The sequence below is a fragment of the Cetorhinus maximus genome, chromosome 8, assembly GCF_964194155.1.
Source record: "Cetorhinus maximus chromosome 8, sCetMax3.hap1.1, whole genome shotgun sequence".
Classification (NCBI taxonomy): Eukaryota; Metazoa; Chordata; class Chondrichthyes; order Lamniformes; family Cetorhinidae; genus Cetorhinus; species Cetorhinus maximus.
In genome coordinates this window covers 126,582,749-126,597,898 of record NC_135886.1, presented here as the reverse complement: position 1 = coordinate 126,597,898, position 15,150 = coordinate 126,582,749, and the positions used below count along the sequence as shown (strand labels likewise).

At 44.3% G+C, this 15,150-nt stretch overlaps 1 protein-coding gene across 1 annotated transcript in view; it reads left to right on the top strand.

Moving 5' to 3' along the window:
- eda (ectodysplasin A) overlaps window positions 1-15,150 on the top strand; it is an 80,509-nt gene that overhangs the window by 40,265 nt on the left and 25,094 nt on the right. The window contains exons 5-6 of the mRNA XM_078546175.1: window positions 4,048-4,099; window positions 14,538-14,659. Coding sequence (XP_078402301.1) covers window positions 4,048-4,099; window positions 14,538-14,659 — 174 coding nt within the window. The remainder of the gene's footprint in view (window positions 1-4,047; window positions 4,100-14,537; window positions 14,660-15,150) is intronic.

Below are 15,150 nucleotides of genomic sequence, written 5' to 3'. Positions count from 1 at the left end.
GGGCAAGCCTTAATTGGCCCGCCCATGTAAAATGGCGGCGCGCCCCTGATCGGGGGCGCCGATCGGAGGTGCACCCGTCTGCGCCTCCCCCCGCTGATGGGGGGAAAATCTTTCCCCCAGAGACTGACTCCAAGTGAGTCAGTCCTACTCCGGCCCCCTCCCACAACTCTTTCTCCGATACATCGATGATTGCTTTGGTGCTGCTTCATGCTCTCGTCTGGACCTGGAAAAATTTATTAATTTTGCTTCCAATTTCCACCCCTCCATCATTTTCACATGGTCCATCTCTGACACTTATCTTCCCTTCCTTGACCTCTCTGTCTCACTTTCTGGTGATAGACTGTCCACCAATATTCATTACAAGCCCACCGACTCCCACAGCTACCTCGACTACAGCTCCTCACACCATGCTTCCTGTAAGGACCCCATCCCATTCTCTCAGTTCCTTCGTCGTATCTGTTCTGATGATGCCACTTTCCAAAACAGTTCCTCTGACATGTCCTCCTTCTTCCTTAACCGAGGTTTTCCACCCACGGTGGTTGACAGAGCCCTCAACCGTGTCCGGCCCATCTCCCGCGCATCCGCCCTCACGCCTTCTCCTCCCTCCCAGAAACATGATGGGGTTCCCACTTGTCCTCACTTATCACCCCACCAGCCTCCGCATTCAAAAGATCATCCTCCGCCATATCCGCCAACTCCAGCATGATGCCACCACCAAACACATCTTCCCTTCGCCCCCTCTGTCAGCATTCCGTAGCGATCGTTCCCTCCGGGACACACTGGTCCACTCCTCCATCACCCCCTACACCTCAACCCCCTCCCACGGCACCTTCCCACGCAATCACAGAAGGTGCAACACCTGCCCCTTTACTTCCCCCCTCCTCACCGTCCAAGGGCCCAAACACTCCTTTCAAGTGAAGCAGCATTTCACTTGCACTTCCCTCAATTTAGTCGACTGCATTCGCTGCTCCCAATGTGGTTTCCTCTACATTGGAAAGACCAAACGCAGACTGGGTGACCGCTTTGCGGAACACCTTCGGTCTGTCCGCAAGCATGACCCAGACCTTCCTGTCGCTTGCCATTTCAACACACCACCCTGCTCTCATGCCCACATGTCCGTCCTTGGCCTGCTGCAATGTTCCAGTGAAGCTCAATGCAAACTGGAGGAACAGCACCTCATCTTCCAATTAGGCACTTTACAGTTTTCCGGACTTAACATTGAGTTCAACAATTTCAGATCATGAACTCTCTCCTCCATTCCCACCCCCTTTCCAATCCCCCTTTTTCTAATTATTTATATATATTTTTTTAATATATATATATTTTTCCCACCTATTTCTATTATTATTTTAAAATTTATTTCCATCCATTGTTTTATCTCCACTTTTTAGCCTATTTCGATCCCTTCCCCCCACCCCACCCCCACTAGGGCTATCTGTCACTTGCTCGTCCTGCTTTCTACCCTTAATGTCACCATTAGCACATCCTTTAGCTAAATCACCACCGTCAACAACCCTTTGTCCTTTTGTCTATGACATCTTTGGCAATCTCTTCTTTGCCTCCACCTATCACTGGCCCTCTATCCAGCTCTACCTGTCCCACCCACCTCAAACAGCTTATATTTCATCTCATTTCTATTTTTCTTTAGTTCTGATGAAGAGTCATACGGACTCGAAACGTTAACTCTGTCTCCCTCTCCACAGATGCTGTCAGACCTGCTGAATTTTTCCAGCTATTTTTGTTTTTGTTTCAGATTTCCAGCATCCGCAGTATTTTGCTTTTATCCAAGTGGGGTTGCCTGTGCCCTCTAGGAGCTGGATTAAGGCAGCCCAAACGAATTTCATATATGATCCTGACAGCCAATGTGGAGAGAACCAAATTCAAATGCAAATCACAGTGGATGAAAAGATAGTGTGCTCGTCCATTCGCAGCATTCCATTCATCGAAACAAGCCTTTTGTTTTGAAAGCCTGGGGTTTAAAATTAGATTCAGAGGCCAATATATTGAGGTCAGCGAGCGGGAGGGCGGGTCCTGCTCACCGAAGTGTAAAATGAGGCGGGATGATGTCGGGCAGAACTCCCAACGTCACCTCGCCTCATTTCAATTTTCAGGTCAGCGGGGGCGCAGCCGAATCAGCTGTGCGCCCGCCGACCTGTCAACGGCCAATTGAGGCCATTTAAAAACTAATTCAAGTAGTTAATGGACCTGCCCGTCTAACCTTAAGGTTGGCGGGCAGGCCGGGAGCCCTGGCAGGTTTCAGAAAAAGCATGAAACCTCATCCGCGGGCAGGATGAGGTTTCATGAAGGTTTTAAAACATTTAATAAAAGTCTGAATAAAAGTGATGGACATGTCCCAACTCATGTGACAGTGTCACATGAGGGGACATGTCAGGGAAATTTTATTTTTGTCCATTGACCATTTTAAAATTTGGCAGCACTTTGCTTCAGGGAGATCAGTGCGCTCTTTTGCGCATTCCCGGATTAGGGAATCCCCGCCCCGCCCGCACAGGGAGCGCATTCCTGGTGGACATCACGCTGGGCGGGCCTTAATTTGCCTGCCCACGTAAAATGGCGGCGCGTCCCCGATTTGGGGGCGCCGATCGGAGGTGAGCCTGCCCACGTCTGCTCCTGCACTCCCCCCACCCCCCCGCACCCGACAGGGGGGAAAATTCTTCCAAGAGTTACTTTTACTGATTTAACTTAAGATTTGTCCAACGCAGAGTATGTTTTCTTCTTATTTTTTAAGTTGCTATATCCTACTTTATTTTGCACTTCTACCCTCCCTGTGCAATTAAATCCCAATCAAATCATATTGGTCAATATCCCAAATGATTTTATGTGGCAAACCCAATTGACACCTCTAACAGATGTCGCTCATGTTCTGTCATGAAGTTTAGAAGTGTGGATTTGTGGTCCCCAGCTTCCTGATCAACCAATTAGGTTTTAAGAGGTTATGGATCACTCGACTCTTAGGTGCAAATGGTGCAGGACGTAGGAAGGTCAAATAAGGTGGGATAATTGCAAATTTCTCCCCACTTTTCCTGTAAGCAGGGATTCATGGTGAGGTATAGCTCCACAGGTATTAGCTAACCTTCCATTACCTCAACCAATCAGGCATTCTTCAAGTTTGTGACTGGGCAGTATGGACAACTGAAGCTGAGTCCTAGCCTTACCTGGAAAAACTCAGCAGGTCTGGCAGCATCGGCCAGACCTGCTGAGTTTTTCCAGGTAATTCTGTTTTTGTTTTGGATTTCCAGCATCCGCAGTAGTTTTTTGTTTTTATCTCTGAGTCCTAGCCTATCCATCATCAAAGACCACCATGCAAACTCATTTCAACAAGGCTCAATTAACAGTGATTATGAAGGAGAACCCAGGTGTCTTTCAATGAGATAATGGCTGATTGTATCTTAACTCCATCTACCCTTCTTGGTTTCCTTATCTTTAATATGCTTGACCAAGCCCTGTTGATTTTGGCAAACCTTGGAAAGCTAACAAGCAGCTTATTGAGCTGTAGTTGGGACAACATTCCCTGTGCAGCTAGTTTACCATGGCACTGTGTCAGTTGTACAGTATCAGCTGTGAGTTTCTGCCTAGTGTGTATTGTGTTCCAAACAAAAATAAAGAATAAACATTAATAAAGAAACCATGTTTTAATTCTGAGAAATGAGAAACATTGTGAAAACTGGAACTGTGAAATAAGCACAAAATACAAGAAATATACAGTGGTCATTTAGCAGCTAGAAAGATTATCACGTCATTAATATTCTGTTGTCAGAAGAGATCAAGTTGACTGATGATGAGGCGGTGCCTTGGCTTAACACACTGGATTTGAATGCAGTCCAGTTTTAGCTCTGAGGATGACAAGTTAACATTTTGCAGTACTAGTTAGTCTGTTGTGCATTTTCATTTTTTATTAATTTTACTCTTTATTTTACTTTTAAAGTGGTGCTGTCATTAAGACTCTTAATTCAAGGACTTTGTGCCATTGTTCTTAGTGAATTTTCTGGTTTGCTATTTCATGTGTAACGTTTGAATTGTTGCTTGCAGATGGCAGTAGTTCACCTCCAAGGTCATGACTCAGTCATTCAAGTAAAACAAGGTAAGATTTAAATTCAAGAAATTAAAATATTAATAACATTACAAAAACTGCCAGTGCAGAGTTTTGCACGTGTAAAAGCTACCAATGACCTTTTTGCATTATATGATTTAAAACAATGGAATCTAACGTCTTATCAGAGAATGGTTACAGCACAGAAAGAAGCCATTCTGCCTGTTGAGCCCTTGTTGGCTCTCTGCATGAGTAATCCAACTAGTCCAACTTGCCCACCCTTTCCCCATAGCCCTGCAACTATTTCAGGCAGTGAATTCCAGATTGTATCTGCTCACTGTGTTAAAACATTTTTCCTTGTGTCACCTTTGGTTCTTTTGCTATTCACCTTAAATCTGTCCTCTGCTTGGTTCTTGGCCCTACTAACAATTGGATCAGCTCCACTCCATCTACTCTGTCTAAACTGATTTTGAATACCTCTAGGAAATCTCTTCTTGATCTTCTCTATTCTAAGGAGATCAACCTCAGCTTCTCCAATCAATCCATGTAGTTCCTCATCCTTGAAAACATTCTAGTAAACCTTCTCTACATCTTCTCTAAGGCCATCACATCCTTCCTAAAGTGTGGTGCCCAGAATTGGACACAATGCTCCACTTGTTGCCAAAGCAGTGTTGGATAAGGTTCACCATAACTTCCTTGCTTCTGAACTCTGTGCTTTTATTTATAAAGCCCAGGATCCTTTATGCTGTTTTTAATACAAAATAATACAGAAAATCAGATTATTTGAAGTTTTTTTTCAATGGCGCAGTCTAATCTATCTGATACTAATAAATTTACACGAGACTTGTCGCAGTTTATGATGGCATTCTGTGCTCCTCTTCCTCAATGTTGCATTAAAGCCTTGTAACACACACTTGGCCAGCAATGACACAGGAATGCTCTCCTAAGAGATCTGATAAATTGGGAATTGAGTGTGTGGTAATTTAACACAATCTTTGCATACTTTTCTTTCTCTCTGGGAGTCTATATCAAGCCCAGGCTAATGGGGCAAACATTTCCTCCCTCTGCTTGCTATTAGGCAGGGGTTCCTCAATTTTACTTTTGCGTACTCCCTTCCAGATCTACCAGATGCCGGAATACTCTTACCCAGCATACCAGTTTAATATTTTGAACCCTTTAATGCCCATGCATTGTACAAAATGCAGTCATTATAACATATATTACCTAAGTGATGGCTTAATAGTGCTACTTGTAATAAATTAGGTGGGCGAGGTTATTTGTTTGAGCGTAGGTGTATAATCTTTGTAGTGCAAGTTAATAGTTTGATACATCATTGGTTTTCTGTAAATTGGCTTCACTCTCCTTTTAACCTCCTCTGCATATCCACCAATCTCTGCTTCTTTAAAAGTTTTCTCAAAACCCACCTTTTTGGCCAGATTTTGGTCACCCCTTACTAATTTCACCCTGCATGGCTCACATTCCTTTCCTGGTCAGCTTCCAATTTTGAAGCCCCCTGGAAGGTTTTGTTTTCATTGAAGGCACTATATGAATGCAAGCTTTTGTTTGAATTAACTATTCAGGCTATTGGGTTGTAGCTGCACACAAATCAATTAAACATTTATCATTAAGAAAATACCCCTCTAACTGTTGGTACCATCATTGCAGAAATTTATATAAAGTGTAAATGATATGTTTCATAAATGGAGATTTAAATGACGTGTAGATTTTCTGATTCTGTGATGTCGGAGGTAAGTTTTCTTTTAAAAAGTATGGAAACTTTGAATTTCTTACCGTAATCAATAACAGAGACTTTTGCCCTGCATCATGTGGTACCGGCTCTTCCTGACTCTTCTTGCGCCAATCGGTGGCAGCAGGATTCCAGAGGAACTGGGCTACTCTCAGGATGTAGAGACGCCCCCATGGGAGCAGATGATGCAGTCCCCCCTTCCCCAAAAGAGTCTGCCTGGAGACACGAGGGTCTCTCAGGGGCCCATGGTTAGGCTCTCAGGAAACCACTGGAGGTGGGTGGCTTATCCCGCTCCTCCAGACACAAGGCTGGATAAACGTGGGTGATAGTCTCCTCCACCTGGACGGTGCATTATTCCAGGTGACCCAGCCGGCTCCCAAGTAGCTTGGAAGATGACGAGTCCTCAATGGACACCTCCGACACAGGCTAGGAATCTCAAAGAGTGAGCTGAGGGATCACTGGTGACCAAATAGCGGAGACCTGTCCCCTTGGGTCAAAATGACCGGCCCGCCCCTGCATGCCCTTGCATTTGGCAAAAGTGAAACAGGCAGAGCAAATATCCACTAGGAAAGATCCTAATGTTTTATTTGCTTACAGACGCACAATGAAAATATAATGAATTAAAATAAATGAGGAAAAGAATGATTCATTGTTTGCATTAGGCATTAAATCCACCCTTAGAAAATTTCTCTTCCATATCCCCCAGATATGTTTCCAGTACCCACAGGTATGTGAGTACCAGTTTGGGAACACCTGCTGCAAGGGTTTTATGTGGTAAACAGTGGGGAGACTAAGCTATCATCTTCAACACCCACCATAAACCCCATATTCCTGCCATCAATTTCATCCCCCTCCCCAACCATTGTCTCAGGCTGAAGCAGGCTTTCACAATCTCCACATTCGATTGGACCCAAGTTGAGCTTCAATCCCCAATGAACCCTCTGTCAAAAATGCCGTGTACTTTCACCTCTGTAACATCACCCATTTCCACCCTGCCTCTGCCCATCTGCTGTTGAAACTCCAGCTATGCCTTTGCCACCTCCAGAGCAAGTACTTCAATGCTCCCCTGATCAGTCTTCCATCTTCCATCCTCAGCTCTCCTGCCCATTTCTTACCCCACACCGGGCCCCATTTCAACATCGTCCTTGCTGACCTACATCAGCTCTTGGCTCCCCCAAAGCCTCCGATTTCAAATTTGCATTCTCATGTCTAAATTGATTCATGGCTTCACCCCACTTAATCTCTGTAACCACTCCCAGTCTACAACTTCTCCCAAGATTATCTTTCTCTCTGATTCTGGCTTTTTGTGCATCACCCCCTCCCTTAAATCCCCCCAGCACTCGACCTCTTTTCACCTCTTAAGACCCTCCTTCTTCAAACCCACCTCTTCAAATAAACCTTCGGCCACCCCACTTCATATCTCCTTCTTTGGCTCTTTATCCATTTCTGATCGTGCCTTGGTGAAGCACTTAAATGGCATTTTTTTCCACATTAAAGATGCTGTAAAAATACAAGTTGTTGTAATGAGCCTGTTGTTTGAATACTGAGCTTGGAAACATTTTCTATTAAAGGTACCCCTCTAGACCTCAATTCTCCTGAACATGCTTTTTCAAAATTTGGATTGATATTTCTAGTAGCTGCATGTATTTCAGTTGCATTAGCATCTGATGACAAAAGGCATCTGATGACAAGATAATTTCCCTAAAGCAGGTAATGGCTGCTCAGTAAGTGAAACATATTTTCTTTGTCACTGGTATAAAGTGGTGAGGATAGATTCTGATTCATCAGACTGAATGGGACTTTAAGCCTGGCCACACTAGAATGATATGCAAATCTCTTTTTTAAAAAATTTTAACAAGTGAAAAAAAAATCCTACCTGAGTAATTCCATTGACTATCCAGTTGAAGCTGAAGAGGGTGGAAATGAGAGTTGAGGGTGGAGCTGGTAGATTTTGAAGTATAATTTGTAAGCCTGAGGCAAAAGCAAAATACTGCCGATGCTGGAAATCTGAAATAAAAACAGGAAATGCTGAAAATACGCATCAGATCTGGCAGCAATTGTGGAGAGAGAAATAGTGTTAATGGCCAGAACCTTCTGCCCCACAGGAGATGGGGAAGGAGGCGGGCGGGCAGGCGGGCCTGAAGATTTGGTGGGCTGGCAATAGGACCAATACCTGATGCCTTTCCGCCTCCACTGGAAGTAAGTTCTGAGCGGGAAGGCCCATGGTCAAACTTCCTGCCCCGCCTGCACTTCAGTCCCTTAAGTGGCCATTCACATGCCTGTTCCCATCTCTGCTGTGAACTTCCCAGCTCCAGGCGCCTGTATGACTGATAAAACTGTGCGGGCTGCATGTCAACAGGCAGGGGCCTCGATCTGCACAGTCTGCACATGATCCAGGACATGGACGAGGGGAGTGGCCGCTGACAGCCATCCCCTTACCAACCCCCAAAGCCTCCCTCTCACCACAACCTCCACCCCGCAAGACCACCCCCACCCCCCCAACCTTCCTCCCCCACCCCAACAGCACTCGCCTTTTTCCAGGTCGCTCCACGATCCTGGAACTCCGGGAGGTATTGTTCTGGCAGCAGTTACGTCTTCGTGGTGCTGGCAAGTGTAAAAGCTGCCCTCCTCAGATTGGCTGGCAGCTTTAGGCGGGCAGGGTGTCATATCCTGGAGTCCTCAGCCAGGAGTAAGGCCTGTCGCTGTCCCCTTAGCTGCCTGATGGACAGAAGATACGGTGGGCCTTCCACCCAGGAGTCAACACGGGTGTCTCACCGCTTTTTCAGGCAGCACATGAGACACCCGCCGAACATGAAAGATTCCATTCAGCGTTGCCAGTCGAAGGCTTCCTGATGAAAGGTCAGAAGATTGGAGGAGTTTCAGAGTTCAGCAAGAAATTAATAAAGAAAGAGAAAATGGAATAGAGAATAAACTATCAAGAGATACAAAAGCAGATTGTAAAAGTTTCTGTTAAGTATGTAAAAAGGAAGAGATTAGCGAAAGTAAATGTAGCTCCTGTAGAAGCAGAATTGGGAGAAATTAAACTGGGGAATAAGGAAGTAACAGAGATTGTGTAAGATACAGTAACATTCTGAAAATAGTGGGAAGCCAACGATAGTGTCTGAGGAACTTAAAGAGATTAGAATCAGTAAATAAATAGTATTGGACAAATTAATGGAACTAAAAGCAAAAAGTCTCCTGGGCCTGATGGCCTACATCCAAGGATTCTAAAAGAGGTAGCTATTGTCATGGCTTTGGTCGTCCAGAATTCCCTAAATTCCAAAACAGTCTCAAGGATTGGAAGGTGGAAAATCTATACCTGCTATTCAAGAAAGGAGGGAGAGAGAACAGAAGGAACCATAGGCTAGTTATCATAACATCAATTGTAGGGACAATGCTGGAACCTATTATTGGGAAAACGTTAACAGTTTCCTTAGAAAATTATAATATGATTGGGTCAACACAGAGATATGAAATGGAAATGGTGTTTGACAAACCTATTAGAGTTTTTTGAGGATGTAAGTAGTTTGGTGGATAAGAGGAAAGCAGTGGATGTGTATATGAATTTTGAAAAAGCATTCACAAGAGTTTATTGTGCAGAATTAAGGCTCAGGGAATTGGAAGTAATATGGATCGAGGATTGGTAAATAGACAGAAAACAGAGTAAGAATAGCCTGGTCATTTTCAGGTTGCCAAGCCACAACTAGCCAGGTACCGAAAGGATCAGCTTGCGCCTTAGTCATTTACAATCTGTACCAAAGACCTAGATGAGAGGACTGAGTGTAATGTATCCAAATTCGCTGATAATAGGTGGGAAAGTAAGCAGTGAAGAGAAAGAGGCTGCAAATGTATAGAGACAGGTTGGGTGAGTAGGCAAGAACATGGCAGATGGAATATAATGTGCAGAAATATGGGGCAGAATATTACACTCGGCTAGCAGGCTCACAATATGCCCGAGCGTAAAGTGACACGTGATGATGTCGGGCGTGCGCTCCAACGTCATCGCACAGTCTCGCGATATTTCGTTCAGCGGGCGCGCGCTGGAATCTGCTGCACGCCCGCCGATAATTAAAAGGCCTATTAAGGCCATTAACAACCTAATTAAATTCAAATTTACGCTGCCCATCCAACCTAACCTAACGAGCGGGATGAGGTTTCCTAAAGCAAATAAACATTAAATGAACACTTTATTTTTGAATTAAAAACATGTCCCAGCTCCTGTGACAAAGCCACATGAGTGGACATGTTTTATTACATTTTTATTCCCCTCATAATTTTTTTTTGCACAGCGCTTCAATCTCCCTGAGGCAGCTCCGTGCCTGTGCGTGCATGAACTGTGTGCTAGGCCCGGCTCTCTCTCCTCCCCCTGCCCGCACAGGCAGCGCTCAGCGTTGCCGCTCGCGATCCACACTGGGCGGGCCTTAATTGGCCCGCCCCCGTGAAATCGCAGAGCGGAGCCGATCGGCCACCCCCTCCGAGCACCCCTGCCAAGGGCAAAATCCTGCCCATGAAGTTATCCACTTTTGTCGGAAGAATAGAAATGCAAAATATTTTTTAAATGGTGAGAGACTAGGAAATGTTGGTATTCACATGAACCCGAGTGTTCTTGTACATGAATCACAGAAAGCTAACATGCCTCTCTGTCCCTGCATCCCCTTTAGAATTGTGCCCTTTATTTTGTATTGTAAATGTATTACTTCACACTTCTCTGCATTAAATTTCATCTGTGACATGTTTGTCCATTTCACCTGCCTGTCTACACCTCATATCAACTACAAATGTTGTAGTCCTGTACACCTAAGTCTAGCTCATTAATATATATTAAGGAAAGCAGTTGTCCTAGTAATGACCCTTGGGGAAGTCCACTGTATCCCTTTCTCCAGTCCAAAAATGCAACCGTTCGCCACCAATCCCTGTTTGCTGCTACTCAGTCGTGCTGCCACTGTTCCTTTTTTAAACATTCTTTTTATTCATTCTTGGGATGTGAACTTAGTTGGCAAGATGGGAATCAGCTGCCTTCTTGAACTACTCCAGTCTATTTAGTGCAGGCACACCTGCAGTGCTGTCAGGCAGGGAGTTCCAGGATTTTGACTCTGTGGCTGTGAAAGAACGGCAATGACAGGATGGTGTGTGACTTGGAAGTGAACTTGCAAGGTTGGAGCTGTTTCCATGCGTCTGCCGCCCTTCTTTTTCTAGATGGTAGAGGTCACAGGTTTGGAAGGTGCTGTCAAAGGAGCCTTGGCAAATTGCTGCAGTGCATTTTGTAGATGGTACACATCTTTGCCACTGTGCAGGAGTGGTGGAGGGAGTGTATATTGAAGGTGGTGGATGGGGTGCCAATCAAGCGGCTGCTTTGTCCTGGATGGTCTTGAGCTTCTTGAGTGTTGTTGGAGCTGCACTCATCCAGGCAAGTGGAAAGTGTCACACTCCTGACTTGTGCCTTTTAGATGGTGGACAGGCTTTAAGAAGTCAAGAGGTGAGTTACTCGCCACAGAATTCCCAGCCTCTGACACGCCTTAGTAGTCATATGGCTGGTCCAGTTAAGCTTGGACTTCCGTGTTGCTGACAAGCCTATTATGTGGCACTTTATAAAATGCCTTTAGGAGGTCTATGTACCACATTACCTGCATTACCCTCATCAACCCTCTCCATTACCTTATCAAGAACTCAAATCAAATTGGTTAAACATGATCTTCCATTAACAAATCTACACTGGCTTTCCTTAACTAATTCACACTTGTCCAAGTGACATGTTCATTTTGTCCCAAATTAACATTTCTAAAAGCTTTCCCAGCCCACAAGGGTAAACTGGCTGGCCTGTAGTTGCAATGCTCAGTTGACTTGTATAATATGTTCACAGATCAACTCAGAAGCCTACTGTAGGAGCTGACTGTATAAGCGCTGCAGTTTCTGATTCTGGTTTTGTTCTTTCCTGGCTGTTCCAAGCAGGGTTGCTCCTTGGCATTCAGTCATCACTGACCTTTTAATTATACCATTTTCTCTCAACCCAAATCCATTTTTTAAAAAAGGTGTAAACATCATTTTATTCCTTTAACTGTAAGGTTATTCCACATAGCCAATCCTCTAAGAAAGAAATTCCTTTAAAATTCAAGTCTTCCTTGAAATGTATTACTATTACCCTGCCATCCAAATTAAATAAACTGTTTGCATCTATATTATCCATTCCCCTTAGCATAATCTAGAGCCCCAACTCTTGAAATAATCCTTTTGAAGACTACTTTCGAAATGCAGAATGAAGTAAGAGTCATTTTTTGCCTTGTAGCATTTCCTGAATTTCTCTAGCTGTGATAGCAGGAGTAGAGGGAGCAGCGCCCAAGGGTAGATTTCAAGGGCAGAATTTTTCAGTCGGCGTGCATGGGCGGGCCTGACACACCGATGCGTAAAATGACGCGCGACGACGTCGGGCATGCGTCTCACGACATTTCGTTCGGTGGACGTGCACCGGAGTCGGTGGCATGCCCGCCAAAATGTAAGTGGCCTATTAAGGCCATTAACAAAGCAATTATTGTAATTATTAACGCTGCCTGTCCAACCGTAAGGTTGTCGGGCAGGCGAAAAGCCCAAGCGGCCTTTGCGTTTTTTAGGAAACCTCATCCACGAGTGGGATGAGGTTTCCTAAAGTTTTTATTAAATAAATTTTTAAAATTTCGTAATTATAAAAACATGTCCCAACTTATGCTGAAATAATTTTTTAAACCTTTTATTTAATAATTTTAATGTCGATTGAATCTCCCTGAGGCAGCTCCATGCATGCGTGATAAAGCGCGGGTCCCAAGTCTCCCTCCTCCCCCTGCCTGCACAGGTAGCGCTGAGCACTACCGGTCGCATCTTACGCTGGGCAGGCCTTAATTGGCCCACCCGCCATGTGAAAATTTTTGCCGCAAGGGATCAGGACAGTGTCCAGTGAGCGGGGAGGGAGCAAGTCTGAAGCATATCAGACAGGCAGAATGCACAGCGTATAATTTTGTTTGCCTGATATTGCGAGCTGGAGGACACAGAAGACTGCTGTTTTCCAACCCTGGGTATGTGAGAGTAAGCAAGAGCTTTGCAGCTCAGGGGGTAGGAACAAATTATTTTTCTGAAGTGATTGAACAGTCACTTCCTGCGAAGAGCCTGTGATTTCAGTGTATATGCTGTGAGGACCCATTTAATTGTTAAACTTGGCAATTTGATGGTGAATGATTCAGCAGTTTGGTCACTTAAGTGGTATATCTGCAGGAGAAAGACTGGTTAGCCATTCAACTGGATATCTTCCAAGGGCAGTTGAAAAATACAAAGGCAAAACGCTGGCGACACTAGAAATCGTGCACTTAAGAACATAAGAATGCTGAAAAAGCTTAGCAGGTCAGCCAGCATCTGTGGAAAGAGAGAAACCATTTCAGGTTGATGATCTTTCGTCAGACATTAACTCTGTTTCTCTCTCCAGAGATGCTCTCTGTCCTGTTGAATGTTTCCACCATGACCAGTTTTTATATTCCTGTTTCTGCTTGGTGATGCTAGAGTTTTGAGGCATGAATGCAAGTCACAAGTTGGAAATGGATAACTTCCAGATGGACTGTTGACAATGAAACCTTGAAATAATAATCACTAATGGTGATTCTATTCTTGATCATATAGATTGTCCTGGAAAAAAAAAATGGAACAAGTTAGCTTTTCAGAACCATTTAATTAAAAGTGGACAAACTAAGAGCTGATCAGGTCAGAATGGCGTGTTTCCAAATTGTTTGCCAGATGACTATTAAATATTGCTGATATATTCCAATTCCTAAGGGCAGTTTTAAAATGAGCATTACAAACCACAGAATGTTAATAATGTGATAGGAAATGGTTTATTTTTCCTTAGCCCAAATAGCATTTTTCTTTTGAAATAAACTAAAATAAAAATGATTAAAGAGCTATTGCTTCCAACAGTCTTTGGAAAAGTAGGTTTAACCATACATTGAGGGAGTTGTCCCTACTCTTCCTTCATTTTTGTACAAGATTTAAATGACAGTTGAAATTTTATTTTAAAACCAAAGCAGAAAAATTAGTTGGCGTAACCGATTTATTAAGGGGGTCAACAAGGAATTACTCCTCTATACCTGTTTATACCAAGCAATTGAAAGGATTGAAAATGAACCAAAATCAACGGATTAAACATAATACTTCGCTCTGGGGGTCTTTTTGGATCCAACTCAGACTCAAAAGGATGAAATTCTCCTCGCTCTTGAGAAATCCAGAAATAGCATAAGACATCTTGTTTGAACAAACTCAACCCAGTTCTTAAGGGACTGAGGCCCACAGAACAAAGCTGGCTGTCATTGTGCACTCTTTAGCACTTTCTCACTCACAAGAATTACCGCTGCAGAAACTTTGCTTACCTCACCCACCCCGTTTCTCTCAACTCCTGGCAGAGGGGGAATTTCATAACTGGCTAGTTTCTGGGGAACGAGTATTAGTGTTGAAACTGGGGTTATTGCAATAGAGTTAGAGACTCCCACCTCATCGGAGTTGGGCACATGCGTTTCCAGTAAGGGGCTATTGCGTATCATTTTAGAATGAATATGTTGTGAAGTTTCCATTAATTAATATTCTGTTCTGTTCTTCATCATTGAACCAGTGATAATGTGGTTTGTGTGACAATAGCAATGTTAGCTGTTCACATTTTTTTTTGCTATAGAACTTCTCTGAATATTTTTCCATGTATTGAGTGACTGCCCTTCTCACGCTGAGATCTCATAGGTGGCGTTCTGGCTGACTGGGTCCGATCTTCACTGAGCCATAAAGTCTTCCGGTTGCACAGCCGAAGTGGACAGCTGGAGGTCCTCGTGGATGGCACCTACTTCATCTATAGTCAGGTAGAAGTGAGTACGGTCTTGTCCCTAATGATTAGCTGCTGGGACGTGGGGGGGGAGTGCGGGGTGGAGGAGCGGATGGTCGCTGCTGGGATTCTGTTATCCGACTGTTCAGATCAGCTGTGGTCAATTCAGAATAAACACACCTGATCCTGTCGTTCTGCACAGACAGACCAACTTTGAAGCGGTGGTGGCTGTTGTGTTTCTCATCAATTTCTACTTACTCCCGATTGTAGAAGAATTCAACAGCACATATTTATTCTCATTGTATTGGAATTTTGATTCCTTCCCATTGTGTTATTGTTGAATGAATGAATGGGCCAAACAATATTCCATGGGCTGAACTTTCCCCCCGTCTGGGGGGTGGGGGCGTTGTGCGGGGGTGGGCGGGAGCGAACGCAAACCTGATTGGTGCCCCCCAATCAGGTCCGCATCACCATTTCACGTGGGCCGGCCAATTAAGGCCCACCCAGTGTGACGCTCGCCCGGAAGCGCTGAGC